Source organism: Schistocerca americana, chromosome 1 (assembly GCF_021461395.2).
Source record: "Schistocerca americana isolate TAMUIC-IGC-003095 chromosome 1, iqSchAmer2.1, whole genome shotgun sequence".
Lineage (NCBI taxonomy): Eukaryota > Metazoa > Arthropoda > Insecta > Orthoptera > Acrididae > Schistocerca > Schistocerca americana.
In genome coordinates, this window is record NC_060119.1 from 856,170,462 (window position 1) to 856,187,443 (window position 16,982).

Genomic DNA, 16,982 nt, shown 5'->3' on the forward strand with positions numbered 1-16,982 from the left:
TGAGAGGCTGTGGTCGATTCCTCACCATTTGATGTGGACGTCTTCACAACTGAGCCAATGCCAACAACCGCGTGGATAGCTTAATGGGCCCGAATATTTAGTGGCGTTATAAAGGGGGCGACAAAAGTGATAGGATACCTCTTAATATCGTGTCGGCCCTCCTTTTCTCGGTGTAGGGCAGCAACTCGACCTCACATGAACTCCAACATAACTATTTCCAGTCCATGATGGGTTTGATTGGACCAGAGGACCCAGTCCATCTATATAAACACGCAGCCACCACCAGCTTGTACAGTACCTTCTTGACAACTTGGGTCCTTTGCTTCGTGGGGTCTGCACCACCCTCGAACCCTACAATCAGATCCTATCTCTGAAATCGGGTGTCATCTGATCGGGCCACAGTTTCCCAGCTGCCTGGGGTCCAACTGATATGATCTCGAGCACAGGAGAAGCGCTGCAGGCGATGTCGTTCTGTTAACAATGGCACTCACATCGGACGTCTGCTGCCATAGCCCATTAACGGTAGACTTCGCCGCAATGTGCTGAAAGATACGTTCGTCGTACGTCCCACATTGATTTCTCCGCTTATTTCATGCAGTTTTGCTTGTCTGCTAGCACTGACAATTCTAAACAATCCTCGTCTCTGTACCTGGTTAAGCGAAGGCTGTCGGCCACTGCGTTATCCGTGGTGAGAGATACCGCCTGGCGTTTGGTACTGCCGTCACACTCTTGACACTCCGAATCTCGCAATATTGAATTCCCCAACGATTTCCGAAATAGAATTTCTCATACGTCTGGTTCCAACTACCATTCTGCGTTCAAAATCTGTTAATTCCACTTCTGCGGCCATAATCACGTCGGAAGTCTTTTCACATGAATCACCTAGTGCAAATGACAATTCCGCCAATGCACTGCCCTTTTATACCATGTGACAAAAGTCTCTGTAGTAAATGGTTCCCCCTCGTACTACGCTGCCATATATTTCTTTCGTACACGTAATAACGAGCTGAAGCTCCTACGCAAAATATTGCGCCATGTGTGTTCAGAACACTAGACTCCCATTCGGGAGGACGACGGCTCAAATCCGCGTCACGTCATCTGGATTTATTTTATCCGTGATTTCCCCAAAACGCTCAAGGCAAATCGTCCTTTGACAGAGCACGGCGGACTTCCTTCCCCCTCCTTTCGTAATCCGAGCTCGTGCTCCACCTCTAATGACACGTAGTCGATCGGACGTGAAACTCTAGTTTCCTTTTTTTCTCGTCAGGAATAGTACCTTTCTGTACCGGAAATGTGAGGGAATTTCAAATAAATTACGATCCGGTTGATGAAAGGAAAGAGGGGGAAAGCGATTACTTTTTCAGACACCTATAACTCATTACATATTCCTTTAACACTGACACTCCAAAGTGCTGCTGTCGCCATCTACTCCTCATCGTCCGTTTCACTACTCTCCCTTTTTCTTCCAACAACTGAACGCCTCGAAAAATGAAGCGTTCATTGAGCTTGTGACCCAACTTCCTCGATCACTTCTTGTTTTATAAGTTCTCAGTGCGCAATATGCGCTTCTGAAACTATCCATACGTGCACCACTGATCGAGTCGTGACTCACCTCGCTGAAGCCTCGCCGCTGGCCGATGGCGGCTCGTGGGTCCCTTGGCACGATGGTGGGCGAGCGGCCGTCGCGCGAGAAGGCCAGCCTCCCGTAGTGCATCAGCGAGCCTGCAACACGCGGACACCGCCGCCGGTGCACGTCTTGACAACGTCTCTGCGCTCACAAAGCCAACGAACAGCACTGGGACGGACAGGTACGCAATAAACATACAATTCCATTTTGTTGATTGTCAAGTGTGTTTTTCACTTATAAAAGACGCAAGCAAAAACTCCAAACAGTACAACCACTGTTACCTAACTGCCGTGACATATGCAAACCACACGCTATGAATTATGACTTTCTTGTTTTTATTGTTTATAAAGTTTCTAATCACCGTTATGTACGTATACCACGTACTGACTCATTCCCCGACCGGCTAGTATGGTCCCACGAAGCCTACTGAGCCAAAAAAAAGAAAAAAAACTCCTGGCTGTGTATAACAGGGGTTCCATCTCTCCTGGGTCCACTTTCCTTGAACTAGATCAAATATTGCAAAAACAGACATAATGTCTGATGGGATAGCAGCAATCAGTGATTGTATAATGTTACTTATAATCCGTCTTGATTGCAAAATTTTTTATTCATATGACCGGTTTCGGTTCATTCAGAACCATCTTCAGATCTGATATTTCAGTAACAGGAGTTACTGTGACGCAGAATGTGAAACTTGCTGGATTTGGACGGGTTACTTCTGTAACTGAAATATCAGATCTGAAGATGGTTCTGAATGAACCGAAACCGGTCATATGAATAAAAAGTTTTGCAATCAAGACGGATTATAAGTAACATTATAGCCCAACATAAGTAACATTATAGCCCAACATTATAGCCCAACAAAGTTTAGCACCTAACTAATCTTTCCAATTAAAAAAAAAACACCGCACTCATTTTCGAATGATTAAAGATAAATTCTATTTAGTTCCCAGAATGAGATTTTCACTCTGCAGCGGAGTGTGCGCTGATATGAAACTTCCTGGCAGATTAAAACTGTGTGCCGGACCGAGACTCGAACTCGGGACCTTTGCCTTTCGCGGGCAAAGTTTGGAAGGTAGGAGACGAGGTACTGGCAGAAGTAAAGCTGTGAGGACAGGGCGTGAGTCGTGCTTGGGTAGCTCTGCCGGTAGAACACTTGCCGCGAAAGGCAAAGGTCCCGAGGTCGAGTCTCGGTCCGGCACACAGTTTTAATCTGCCAGGAAGTTTCTATTTAGTTCATTCAAAATCTCGTAAGTTGCTGTTTTATGGAAACAAGAGGTAATATTATTATATTATATTATTTATAACCAAACTTTTGTTATATTTCGTTTGGTCTCTGCATATGCACATCCTGTGACATTTTTGTGCAATGACTAACTATCCAGACCACAAAATTATATTCGCAGCCTTCATATAGGTCACAATTTATTTAACTGAGCATCATTATAGTCACTTCACAGGTATCTATCCACTTATGAAAAAAACGATAGCCATCACATGTATGGAATGAACAGCTGCAATCATTTACGAAAGACTGGCAGAGGGGTCATGTGTTTGGGAGGCTTGTCTTATATCTCTGAGCAAAGAGCGCATTACGCTGCAGCATACCTTCAACAACAGGCTCCCATAATAATTGGAATCAGTCGGTGACAAAGTGCGTATGGCCCGTTTGACTAAGAAGTGAAACGATTCAGGGCAGTGGCTTATCTAAATTATAGAAGCCGGGGGGAGGGGGGGGGGGGGGGACGTGCCCCGGATGCAGTTTCCGTCTGGACTCGGTTTTATGGCGACTGAAAGAAATGAGGAAGGGCTAAAGTAGGAAATAGGAAAGAGGAGAAGAAGAAATAGAATAAGGGATTGTGCTAGAGGGCAATCAAATATAAAGGGTGCTGAGAAGGATATCAAGAAGAGACTCTCATTGGACTGTGCTGAGCGAGAGTATCGTAAGACCTACATTTCCTTGGTAAGGAGATGTTTTTGTCTTATTCTCGACTTGTAGGTGGAGGCCAAGTACGCCAACGTAACTAAATGTAAACAGTACATTCTGTGTTTAGTATTTTGTTGATTACAACACAACAGTTATCAGCAATAAAACAGTGAAAACGGCATCGTGTTACTGTTGTAAACAGAGCGATTTTGGAGAGTGTGTTGTTCCATGCTGTGAATTGCTTGAAAAAACAATGACTGAAATGTGCACCTTTTACTTCATTATAAAGTCATGTTGAACTCAATAAGGGAATAAGCAGACTGAGCAACTGCGAAAGGGGAGACGTCGGCAGTGTGGTGGCGCGCCACGTAGGCGTTTCCCCGTGGTTTACACCGGCTGCGCCACTGGGCACTCATTCAGAGTTTAACGCCCTATCGATCTCTAAGTAATTGAAGATGGAACGTGTGGTCGCATTACATGACGATGGAGCGGGTTATTGGCTGAGAATGTTTTAAAGGAACCATTCCGCCATTCAAGTAAGTGAGTTAGGGATGCCGCGAAATCCTGCATCTTGGAGGGTGGCTGAAGATTTGAACTTACTCTTTCCGACTATGAGTCCATTACCTTAATCATAACGTCATCTTACTCTGTAAAGTACACTTTAATATGACTTTTGTTAGTGCTGCTTACTAAAATAAGTGAGATAAAGAAAATATTTTCCTTTTAATCCAGATTTTGGATTGTTACTAGCTCCAGTCAAATCATATAGCTTTTCCTCGCTTTTCTAAACATTTGTTGTTGGATTCATTACCGGCAGGGCGCCTTGGCCGTTAATTTCTCCAGTCACTGTACATTATAAGCAATGTGAAGTTATCTTATACAGAAACATTATTGTGGACATTAAATTACATCTTCGTCGGTACCTCGTATAGTGTGACAAGCATAATGAAATTGTAAACACTTACTTGATGTTCTGCTACTGTTATTTATTTGTTCACAATCCGGTTTTCGGTTTCTTAGGCCAGCATCGAGTGAAAACAAAACGTCTCAACTTCGAATAAAATGGCGTGTGACGTACACAGATTTTACAGATTCGGAGTTTTTACAAGTAAAGGCATAACATTAACAAATTACAAAGAAGAATTTAACAGAGAAGAAAAAAAGTAACCTCGCGTTCTGTGCCACATTTTCATTGACTTCGAGTATTTCCATTAATGTCACCTCTTAACGGTGTCTAGAAACTCACAGTATACATCATATGACCCTTTTCTGGTAAAACATATTTTCGCAAAAGTTAAATCTATTTTCCCTAGGATCCAGCTACTCTCATATTCTGACAACCAAATTATAACAGCTCTGCCTGTCAGATCAACATATAATTTTCGCCAGTTCTTGCAGTCGACCATACATACCCCACTTTGTCTCAAAGGTTTGGATTACATTTGAATATTTTGAATATTACCTTCGCGATGTTACTTGTAATACGCACGACTGTAACTGCAAGATTTTTACCTTTTTTGTAAGGCTATATGAAAGTTTGACAACTCCTGGAACAGAGCACCAGTTTTTGTCATTACCCACTGGTTTATGTTGCCCAGCGTACAGAAGTGTAGGGTTTCATTAAATTTGATTCTTTCAACATTATCAGTCAGGTCATAGCTATAGCCATTGCAGAGCACAATGAGTCTGATTGTTCACAATTATTTTCGGAAGGCAGTTTTCATATAATGGAGCAGATACATGTGGCCATGCTCTTTGAAATGGAAAGCTACATGTTAGTGATTTTCTGAGTGCTGCTAGCTTGCAGCGAATATAATGTCGCTGTTTTTTTATAAATACAAAAAAAGAGTTTCTTTGTGTTGGTGTTTGTATTAAAGTTCGAGAAATTTATAGAACAACCTCATCGCTCATTGTGCAATGATTGAATTTTATTGGTATTTAATGTTGAAAGAATGTTTTTAATTGTCGAGTTGCACCTGCACACTAGCACAGCACATTATCCATATCTGAGACAGTATTTAATTTTGCATTTCATGGGTGCTTTATGTGAGAAAACTTGTTCAAAGTTACCTACGAAAATTTCACACAGTGTGAGACTGAAAGGGAAAGTCATGGGTAGGTTATGAGACAATCTATAGAAGAGTTCTCAGACTGGAAAGAATTATGTTTTACGCATTTTTTAATAGCAAATCTTATGTCATCTAATTCTATGGGACTTCTTGAAGGTATATGAAAAAAAAGTCGGCAGATATATTAACGCACTCATCGGTAGGTAATTCATAAGTAAACTAGTGGTGTTAGAAGTTCGGAACTGGATGAAACATTATATGTTTAGCTTTATCCATCAGAGCTATGGAGTTCCTGACACGAAACGTGCGAGGGAAAGCCAGAAAGAACCAATTCAGTACTTTTATTTGTAGTGATGACTTCTAGCTCCCTCACAAATAACAATGACCAGAGAAGAATGACAGTACTGGGCGTGTTACAAATGTAAATGTAAAATTTCTTTCCCTAGAATTTTGTAAATCCCCTCATTTGGTTTCAGAGTAGAATGGTAAATAAGTGCAGGTATAAAATTTTGTTACGGACCAAACGAGGTGGCTAAGTGGGGCGTTTCTGCCGTCTACCGAGTACACAACGACATCCTAATTCAATGTCAACACGGGTGACCCGAAGTACGAATAAGCAGTGAACTGATTTCATCAGACTGTGAGAGAGGGATGCCAAGAACAACCGATTCAGCACTTCAAAAACAGTACGGAACAGACAGAACGTGCTCCTGTATGTATCTATGTATGTATTAAACCGGGGACCTAGAAACGGTGGAGAGGCTTCGTCCCGCCGTAGCCCTCAGTGGTTCACAACCCCACAACAGGCCGCAGCTGTCCACCTACCCAACCGACCGCCGCCCCACACCGAACCCAGGGTTACTGTGAAGTTCGGCCCCCACTGGACCCCCCCCCCCCCCATCCCCCTGGAAAGTCTCATACCAGACGAGTATAACCTCAAATGTTTGCGTGGTAGAATAATTATGGTGTATGCGTATGTGGAAATGGTGTTTGCGCAGCAATCGCCGACACAGTGTAACTGAGGCGGAATAAGGGGACCCAGTCCGCATTCGCCGAGGTCGGTGGAAAACCGCCTGAAAAACCATCCACAGGCTGTCAGGCACACCAGACCTCGACACTAATCCGCCGGACGGGGACGGGGACCGGCACGCCTTCCCGCCCGGGAAGCGGCGCGTTAGATTGCGCGGCTAGCCGGGCGGGCTTCGTGCTACTGTAATGAGGCTAAATATAGTAACTTTACTTAGAGATGCCATAATAACGCCTTTCAGGAGGCAAACTTCGCATAAAGGAACGCTCTGAAACCCTGAAGTTAAACACTAGATCAGCCAAGAGCACTGACAGGCTGAGAAAACGAGGCTACAATCCGTGCTGTCCGCGCTTTCAAGCAGAGCGGACTCAGTACGGTCGCTGCTAGGCACCGCCGGGAAGAATACGGATTGTAAAAGTCTAGCCAATAAATGATTGTCAATTGAATGATGTTTCATTGGTGGCCCGGCCCTCTATAGGATAACTCACCCCCGCTCTGCCCTCGACCTCCTGAGAACAACGCGATCCCGACTCCGAGATTGGTGTCAGAAGTGAATGTGACACGTATTCTCCGGTTGCGGCATTCAAGTCAACTGATGATGACCTAGGAAGCCGAAGACCTGATTATGGATAAATAAAATTGCATAATATCAGAAAGTGTTTGCTTTCTTGTTCTCTTTAAAATAGTTCAACCCATTCGTCGCTGCTCACTGTCTTGCCTTAATTTCGGCTTTCCAGCTTTGCATTCACTGAAAATCTTCTCATGTATTTACAGCTGTCTGCTCTTTGGAATTTCAAATCCTTGTCTACTGGAGGCATCTTTTCGTTCTCCATTTATTGATGTCCATGTGCTTTCACCTCCCGTGACTAATTTAGGGCTGTACCTTTATTGTAATATCTTTGTACGTACTATCCAAGTCGATGACGTTTTACTACATTCACTTATTAGTAAACTGGCATCTGCAAACGCAAGGGGGAATAGAATCACTATCAGATGATTATTATTATTCACTGCAATTAATTATTAGCCGATAACGTAGCTATATCATCCGCAAATATGTGATAACGTTACATTAAAAACTTACAGTATTACAGTAGTCGTATGACATAAAATTTCTATAAATAAAAATCCAAGAAGTAGGGGGCCATAGACTTTAATGCCCCCATCCAACTGAAAGGTCCCCAATCATAGTGTCACCTGCCCTCATCCCATGGGACACTGAAGACAGCTTTTGGATTTGATCCAGGGTATTGACGCCAATGTTGATAGTCAGGAACAGTACGCTACCAACTCGCTTCACTTTACCGGCCAAATATTGATGAGTAAGAACTTTTCCTTCAGCTAGAGACGAACCAGTAATTCCGAGCGCGACCTTGAGACGACAATGGAAGCATGTGTTCATTTGCGCAGGCAGGACCTCTGAGAGGTGAACTGCGACAAGAAATTAATGAAAAACGTTCGTCGAAAATCTGTCCAGTGTACGCAAACCTAGTTGTTTTCTCAATTTCGATATTACCACTAGACATCACTATTAAGTAATTCTTGTAATCATTATTATAGCCAAAATTTTTCTTCAGCAGAATTGTGGTACTTATGTTTTAGTGAGTGGCTGATGTAGCAGCAGAAAAGCTTTCCCCTCCCTCCCCATCTCATCCGTTGTGAAGCTGCGAGTGGGACATAACGATCCTCAGTAGGGAATATTTGAGAAGGGGTTTCCAATTCTGTCGTTACCTGAAAACCAATGGAAACCCTCTGCAAAACTTTGATCGCAAGCGGAGGATTGTAGATATTTTTAATATGTATCTGCTCTTCTCCAGTCCAGTCAACTTCTTCTCCAGATTCGTTTAATTCTGGTGACTTACGTTCCTGAGGGGAGTCATTATTCGCATAATGAAGACGTAACGAGGAATATAATGTACACAGCGTTAACTAGATTAACATTTCTGAAATATCATGTATTCATGTAGAAATAGTATTTATTAGTTAACGTACTTCATCTACTGTAACGATAACTTACTAATTTTAGTAAGTTTACATTACCATAGATGAAGTACATTAACTGTACATAATAATAATAATGATAACAGACAAAATAATAGATATATGATATTCCAGAAATGTCAGTCTAGTTAACAACGTGTTCAGTATATTCCTCGTTACGTCTTTTACATTTAGTTGTGTCTGGTTAGATGGAACAGATCGAGGTAAGGATTTGGATATTGTCATTATTGTGGCTTTTCTTACTGTACTACTGCCCTCCCGATACGTCGAAAATTATGTAGAATGTTCGAGTATCAGGCGTGCAAATTGCTTACTTCCGCTGTGTTTTAATCACTTCATTGAAGATCCACATTTGCACTTCAAAGACGAATAAGGGAAGAATGTACGACAACAAAGCAACTACTGTTTTGGAAAACATGATTTTGTAAGTACTCCATGCGGTAACTGGTATTGTCTTAAGCAGATGTTTAGCTTTTTACTTCGCTATATCTAACATTCGAGTTTTGGGAATCTGCTGCACCTTACTCCTTTTACAAGGATTTTTTTTTTCCAGCAACTCATGCTTCTGAAGTCCATTTTTTATCCATCAAATTTCGATTGTCTCCGAATACAGAACTTGGAACATACAGAACTTTATATTTTAAAATAATTTTTATTCGATTATAGCCGTTCGATCTGGGGAACTCCACTTCTAAGGAACGTGTGAAAGGTGTAGTAATAAAACATTGTAACTTGGTAGCTATTTAGTATCAGAAACATCCGTTACACAATAAAGCTTAACTCCACTGTACACTGATGTTTCATTACATCTTTAACATTTCTGGATATTCTGGCTAGCTTATTTAGCATCCTTGTCTACACATACAAAAAAAATTGCTTACGTCCTATCAGCTGTCTCCTCCCAGAAGAGGCATCATGAAAACAATTTCAGATTAGAATGAGCCTACAAGATAACGACTTAAGTAGCATTTATATCTCGCTACTGAGAATTATGTGTAAAAATACATAATACATACAAGCATAATATTGCGAAAAACTGCAGGATTCAAAGATTTCTCTCTTTTAACATAATAATAAATGCGTCGATAAACGCACTCCAGTGAAGATAATGATATTAGTTACTCACAGTACAAGAAATAAAAGTGTCACAGGAAATGGTTGCACAATATCGGTCAGAACATTCCGTAACCGATTAGTAGAGTTCTGTAGGAGCAGGCTTGAAATGCTGCCCAGCCGTGCACATTCGGTATACCGCGACGTCTCTAACACCCTGAGGTGAATGACCGAGCCGCGCGGTGTAGTCGCACGGTCTGGGGCGCCTTGCACGACTCCCCCCGTCGGAGGGTTGAGTCCTCCCTCGGGCATGGGTGTGTGTGTTGTCCTTTGCGTAAGTTAGTTTACGTTAGATTAAGTGGTGTGTAAGCCTAGGGATCGATGACCTCAGCAGTTTGGTCCCATAGGAACTTACCACAAACTTCCAAATTGAATGGCCAAACGGCTCTTCGACAAAGTCACGGCAGGTATCCTTTCGGTCCGAGGCAGCAATATCGGTGCTTCTCCTTTAATACCATCGACAGGATGTTAAGCTCTATCATTCCTTACAAACTAAAGACACTACGCGATTGTTTTCTGTCTCGTTGTGTAAGAGCTGTGCACATAAGCTGATACTTAGTTATATATCCTGTGTATAACTTGGAAACATCATATTACACAGTAAGATGAAAGCGCCGCCATCTGTCAGGCTTTTATACTAGACTTACCAGTGTCGTACGGCAGGCCGAGGCTTTGCACCATCTGCCAACTATACTTCTGGAAGTTGTGCTCCAAACCTGCGACAAAGTAAAACAGGCAAAGATAATGATGCTCACTCTTTGCGTAATTAGTAGTTAGACTATTGTTTTTTAAGTTATTAGTGTTTAGGCTGGTATGCTGTGTTTCCTACACTTTCGTACCTTGTGTTGACCTCTTCATCACTAAATTCTTCATTTGTATGGCCATAGTGTCCGTAGTTGCTTTACAATTCTTGAGGGTATTTTTCTTCTGTCGTAAAATGCGTGACTTCTTTCACGAGACGCGTTTCAGTTTATTGAGGTAAATCATCATCAGTGGTCTGCAATTACGTTATTTACATTTTGATTTGCAATGACGGAACAAAAATACCCTCAAGAATTGTAAAGCAACTGCGGACACTATGTCCACACAACGAACTGTTTTTCGATCTAAAAGCAAATCAAAATATAAATAACTTTCTACAGACCACTGATGATGCTTTACCTCAATAAAGCGAAACGCGCCTGGTGAAACAAATCACGCATTTTTGTAGTTGCAACAACAGAATAAAAATACCCTCAAGCTCTGTAATCTCTCTTAGTCTCGGTTTACTTGTGGTGTTTATCTCTTGCACTGATCCTCCCAGTGCAGGTTAATCTTCTTGGATGTCTCACTAACGTGTCTCTTCTTCTGGTAGGTGTTCTCCATCTACTTCTATCCTCACATATTCCTTTTAGCAGGTTGTCCATCCACTAAATTTTTAACGGTCTTCGACAGCATCACACTTCACATGCTTCCAGTTCTCCATTCTGTTGACTACCAGGATCAGCTTCCACACGACTCTGTGCTCATAACGTACACTTGCAGAAACTTCCTCGATTACACATCAATATATGATATCAATAGTGCTCTTTAACACAAGAAAGCTCTCTTCCTCTGCACCATTTGACTGCTCATACCTTCATTGATTCTGGTCCTCTGTGAAATCTCGATTCGTAGACTGGAGGATACTTCCACAACTGAGACATTATCAGTTCCGATGTTAAGCAAGTTATTGTGCTCCTTTCTCCTAGTCTTCACCACTTTCGACTTCGCTCCGTCTATCCTTAAGCCACATTCCGCTCTAACTATGCTGTCCATTCCTTTCAACAGGTGTTCTACTATGTAATACCGCAGCCACTTTCGTCAAGGCGCCGTGAGCGGCTGTGGAAGAGGAAGGGGTCGGACTGCCTGGGGCGAGTCGCCGGGTGCAGTCAGTCTGCAAGCACACAGGAAGAAGCCGGGCTGACGTGCTCGCCTCGCTCAAGAAGGGACACGATGCGAAGGGCCCGTCTGACAACGGGAAGCATGCCGAAAGCTGATGGACATCTGCAGCCATTAGGACGGAACTGTGAAGAATGTATTCGCGACAGCATCTGAGCTCTTCTGGCCTTGCGGCAGTCATTTTACCTGCCTTAGAAAACAGGGATGTGCCGACAATTCCAGCACCCCACGGGCACAGGAAGGTACGTGCAAAAAGCGCGGGGAATCGGCGCACGGAGGCGTGTGAAAGAAACCAGCATTCTTAAGAAGATGTTTTCCTCGACAGTGAGGACATTGCTTGTAAATGACGGAGCCCAAAGATGATTCTGTCCAGAGCTCACACACAGAGAGCGGTTATAAAGAAGTGTGGTGTAGCTGCTCTCCCAACAGCCTCGGAATGCAAGAAAACATCTTGAGAATGTGAAATCGTGAGAAAGATGCCAATTCACGAGGCACACACCAGACCACGTCAGATAGAAAATTTCCACCCTGCACGGAAAGGCTGTCAATGAAACGGCAATCTGCCATTGGGCTGCATTGAAAATTTCGTCCGCTAATGACACGCCGAAAGGAATAATGTTTCGAAGAGGAGTTGAGCTGAGAGATGGATGAGAAGCGAAAAGCGGGAGCCATGGAAACTCCGCTGAAGCGAGAGGGATGGGCGCTCTTCCAGCCAGCGCGAACATCCGCCTTCCGACACCGTGATAGTACAGCTTCGGCCACGCAGCCGACTATGGGAAGACAATGCGCATATAGTACCTGGGACTCGCCACAACGCCGCGATTGCTGTTGAGGGCAGCCGACACCCGCAGCACAGCTCCGACACGACACGCCACACCGACGCAGCTCCTGCCTCCGACAGCACTACACCACGAACGATAATGAATAATGGTCAGACGCTTCGTCCCTCCTCCTTCCCCTTAATCACTGAGTCATGTCCAAGCCCAGTCATAGCGGTACTGAGATTCATAGTTTTGTTTTAGTTTGTACAAACAGCACAAAAATAAATACATTTGTTTCACGTTTTCATCATATATGCAATCTCTTGCATTCATACATGAACCCCTTAATGACGAAACATTTGTGTTTTATTTCATTTAATTTCTCGAATTCGCTACATTTTTGGCGCCCAACGTGGGGCCACCTGATTGGTAATTTTCATGGTATGTGATGTCAGAAAATAATTTCTCGAGTTCACTACAACTAAGTCTTCCTTACACGTGGCCAGAGGGGCTATGCTATGTCGTCTGAAAACCTTAGCGTTGTTACCTATTCCCCCAGAACTTTAAATTTGCGTTATGAAACGCTCCCTGAGTTCGTTTGTTTATTCTTCGACGCCCAATTTAAACAACAGCGGTGATAAGCTGTAATCCTGGCAGATTTCTTAAGGCGAACCTGTCTCTTTTTACCTTCTATAATCACACCTATGTGTTTTTTATACGTTGTGTATTATTCGTCTGTCTCCACACTTTAGCCGCAATCTTCTAAGGACGGTGAATACCCTATTTCACCACAGACTAACGAAAGCTTCCTCCACATCAACAAATGCTAGGAGAGTATCCTCATCTTGTCCGTCTTCCCTAGACGAGTGGTCAGTCAGTCTGCATGTCGCAGCAGTTGTATGCAGACCAGCCACGTCTCGTTGCTGTCTGCAGTCAACAACACTCCGATGGGAAAGTTAAGCGCCTTGCTATTGTAGACAGCAAGTACTCAGTTCAAGGAGTTTTTGATGTATAATAGTATAATGTCGCTACCAACGCGAGTACATATATTGAAAGTAAAGTTAGACTGTAACTTTATGCGACCGAATCCTAGCTCCAAGAACCGATGAAAATCGCCTTTGAATACATAGTACGCATCCATGATTCACTTGTGAAACGCGTTGGGGTACGCAAAGCTGAACAATACTGAGCTCTGTGACAAAATGGTTGAATTTTGTGGAGGGGACAATGAAATTCAAATGTAGCGATGGAAACGCGAGTAAAGTTACTGTGATCCATGCACGTCCTATTCTTCGCACTATCCGGATCTTCTAACTTCCATTTGAAATAAGCGCTAAGCAAATAAATGCAGCGATTTCCCCATATAGCAAGGGGATAAACAACTTCGTCTAGAAGTGGTCCCTGCCCACAAATTTCCAGCTGTAAATGGTGTCGGTGCAGAGCTGCCCAGCTTCCAGTTGGCGATGGTGTGTGAAACTCCCAGTTATGACTACACTGCCGTTAACCTACGCAGCAGCAGCAGGAGATCACTACTCCGGCACTGGGACTCCAGATGAGATTGTAAATGAACCGTTCTTTGGCAAGAACTACTCGTGGAATCTTCCTTTCTCCTTTTTTTTACTCTTAGAAATCAGTGAGCCGAAAAAGAGACACCACCGCCTAAGAAGCACGACACAGAAACAAACACAGCTACCTAAACCGAGCGAGGTGGCGCAGTGGTTAGCACACTGGACTCGCATTCGGGAGGACGACGGTTCAATCCCGTCTCCGGCCATCCTGATTTAGGTTTTCCGTGATTTCCCTAAATCACTTCAGGCAAATGCCGGGATGGTTCCTTTGAAAGGGCGCGGCCGATTTCCTTCCCCATCCTTCCCTCACCCGAGCTTGCGCTCCGTCTCTAATGACCTCGTTGTCGACGGGACGTTAAACACTAATATCCTCCTCCACAGCTACCTAAGCTCAACTACAAGCAGAAGAGAAGAAAGAATCCGATACTGTCTCTGATGAAGATCACAACCCGAGCCAGCAATCAAAACCTGCCACAACAGAATCTGAAAACATCACCGGAAGTTCGTCTACAAGAAAGAAGAAGAATTAGAAGCGGCGTATAGCCCACCAAGGCACTGAACACATGGCTGAACCACTATGCGAGGAAGCTAAAAGTCTACGAAATGCATTCGTAAATTGCAGATACGACTTTACAACGGCTACACGAACTACTACTAACATATGAAAATTTGTGCCGAATCGGGACTCTAGTAAATCGTGTAGCCGTTGTATACTGGTAGTCGCAATATGTGAATGCAACAGTGGTCGAACTCCACCGAAACTGTAAATTCAGACACTGCACTGATGTAAAGCTAAAAGAGTCGGAAACAAACAGATCGAGTAAACCTCTGACAAAGACAATATGACAATGGGTGTGCTAAAAGCAATTCAGAGTGAAGAAAGACTTTCCTCCTTAAGTGCAACTGGCAAAATGTTTGCAGGAATGAAAAGCTTCGCCCCTGACCATAAAGAGAACGGCAGTAACAAAGAAACAATCGAAAACAACGTTCACAGGGGAGTGTGCAGACGAAACTGAGGAAAACGACGAGGATGCAGATGTGATGGAGAAACCTGAAACAATAAGCCTGCCAACGAATACACTAGTGCTGAGAGAGGACAACACTTCAATGGAACGGAAATCAGAAAGAGAAGCACCAAAGCGTCTCTACAACGGCGAGTATCAACTACACAAGAGAAACACTACATAAACTAATTACAAGCGAATAGAGTTGAGACAGTAAATATCATTGAAGTACATTCAGCGTTACAATTAAATAATCTGCAAGATTTCTTATTCTCTGCAGAAATAGACATAGCCTTGCTGCAGAAAGTAGCGTATATCCAATTAGAAAAACTAAGGGACTGTAATAGCATAATGAAACCAGGAAACAATGGACATGGCCACCCTCGAGAGAGGAGGAATGCCATTACAAGAAACAGAACAGCTCCCAGACAGTAGAGGAATCGCCGGTACCTTCAACAAAAGCAAAATCAACGATATCTGTGCACAGTCCAGAAGTAATAATATGCACAAGAGAGCGGAGCTCTTTAAAGATGAAACAGTTCCTTCTTTCGGAAAATCTTATGGAAATATCATATTTGCAGGAGACTTGTAACTGTGTAGAAATTATTCAGATAGTTAAAGGAGGTGAAAATCAAATTGAAACGGGGAACTGTAATTCGGTAGCAGGAAAGAGAAGAAAAGGAAAAATAGTAGGTGAACGTGGACTGGAGGAAAGGAATGAAAGAGGAAGCCACCTGGTAGAATTTTGCACAGAGCATAATTTAATCATCGCTAACGCTTGGTTTAAGAATCATACATAAAGGTTGTACATGTGGAAGAGACCTGGAGACACCGGAAGTTTTCAGATTTATTATACAATGGTCAGATAGCGATTTAGGAACCAGATTTTAAATTTTAAGGCATTTCCAGGAACAGACGTGGGCTCTGGCCACAATTTATTGGTTATGAACAATAGATTAAAACTGAAGAAATTGCAATTGGGTAGGAAAGTAAGGAGATGGGACCTAGATAAGTTGAAAGTACCAGAGGTTGTTGAGAGTTTCAGAGGGAGCATTAGGCAATAGTTGAGTAGAAAAAGAAAGAGTACAGTAGAAGACGAATGCGTAGCTTTAAGAGATAAAGTAGTGAAGGCAACAGAGGGTGAAATACATGAAAAGACAAGGCCTAGTATAAATCTTTGGGTAACACAAGAAATAATTAATTTAATTGATAGTAAGAGAAATTTCAAAAATATTGCAACTGAAGCAGGCGAAAGCGAATACAGACGTTTAAAAAATGAGATTGAGGGGAAGTGAAAAATGGCCAAAACAGAGTGGACAGAGACCAGATGGAAGGATTTAGAAGCAGCTGTATGAATACCAAGAGCTCAGATGGAAGGCCAGTCCTCAGCAAAGAAGGGAAACTGAAAGATGGAAGGAGTATATAGAGGTTCTATACATGCGAGATGAACCTGATGGCAATATTACAGAAAAGGAAGTGGACGTAGATGAGAATGAGATGGCAGATATCATACTATGAGAAGAATTTGACAGAGCTCTGAAAGATCTATGGTAAGTCGAAACAATGCCCCGGGGGTAGAGAATATTCCGTCAGAACTCCTGATAGCCTTGGGAAAACCAAACGTGACAAAATTCTTCCATCTGGTGTGCAAAATGTGTGAGACAGGCAGAATACCCTTAGACTTCAAGAAGAATGTCGGTTAGACCGTCAGTGAGAGAGCACTTCGATTTCCTGCTGCTAATAAGGCGAGTACACCGTTCGCTTGTTACACATTTTTACGAGCTTCAAACAGGTACAACTTATTTTCAGTTGTCTGGGTAGTTACTATTTTATTTTTGTAATTTCTTGCGTGTTTGAGTGCCTACTAGACACAACCTTTTATTTTAATAACAGTGTAGTGTACATTATCGCCGTTGCTATCGACCCTCGTATCGTACAGGCTTTTGTTTGTTTGGTTAGAACAGC

General features: G+C 42.9%; 1 protein-coding gene across 1 annotated transcript in view; it reads right to left on the bottom strand.

The window, feature by feature from the left end:
- LOC124594679 (hatching enzyme 1.2-like) overlaps positions 1-16,982 on the bottom strand; it is a 115,626-nt gene that overhangs the window by 17,361 nt on the left and 81,283 nt on the right. Inside the window, exons 8-9 of the mRNA XM_047133049.1 lie at positions 10,412-10,480; positions 1,613-1,722 (exon numbers count right to left, since the gene is read on the bottom strand). Of these exons, the coding sequence (XP_046989005.1) occupies positions 1,613-1,722; positions 10,412-10,480 (179 nt within the window). The remainder of the gene's footprint in view (positions 1-1,612; positions 1,723-10,411; positions 10,481-16,982) is intronic.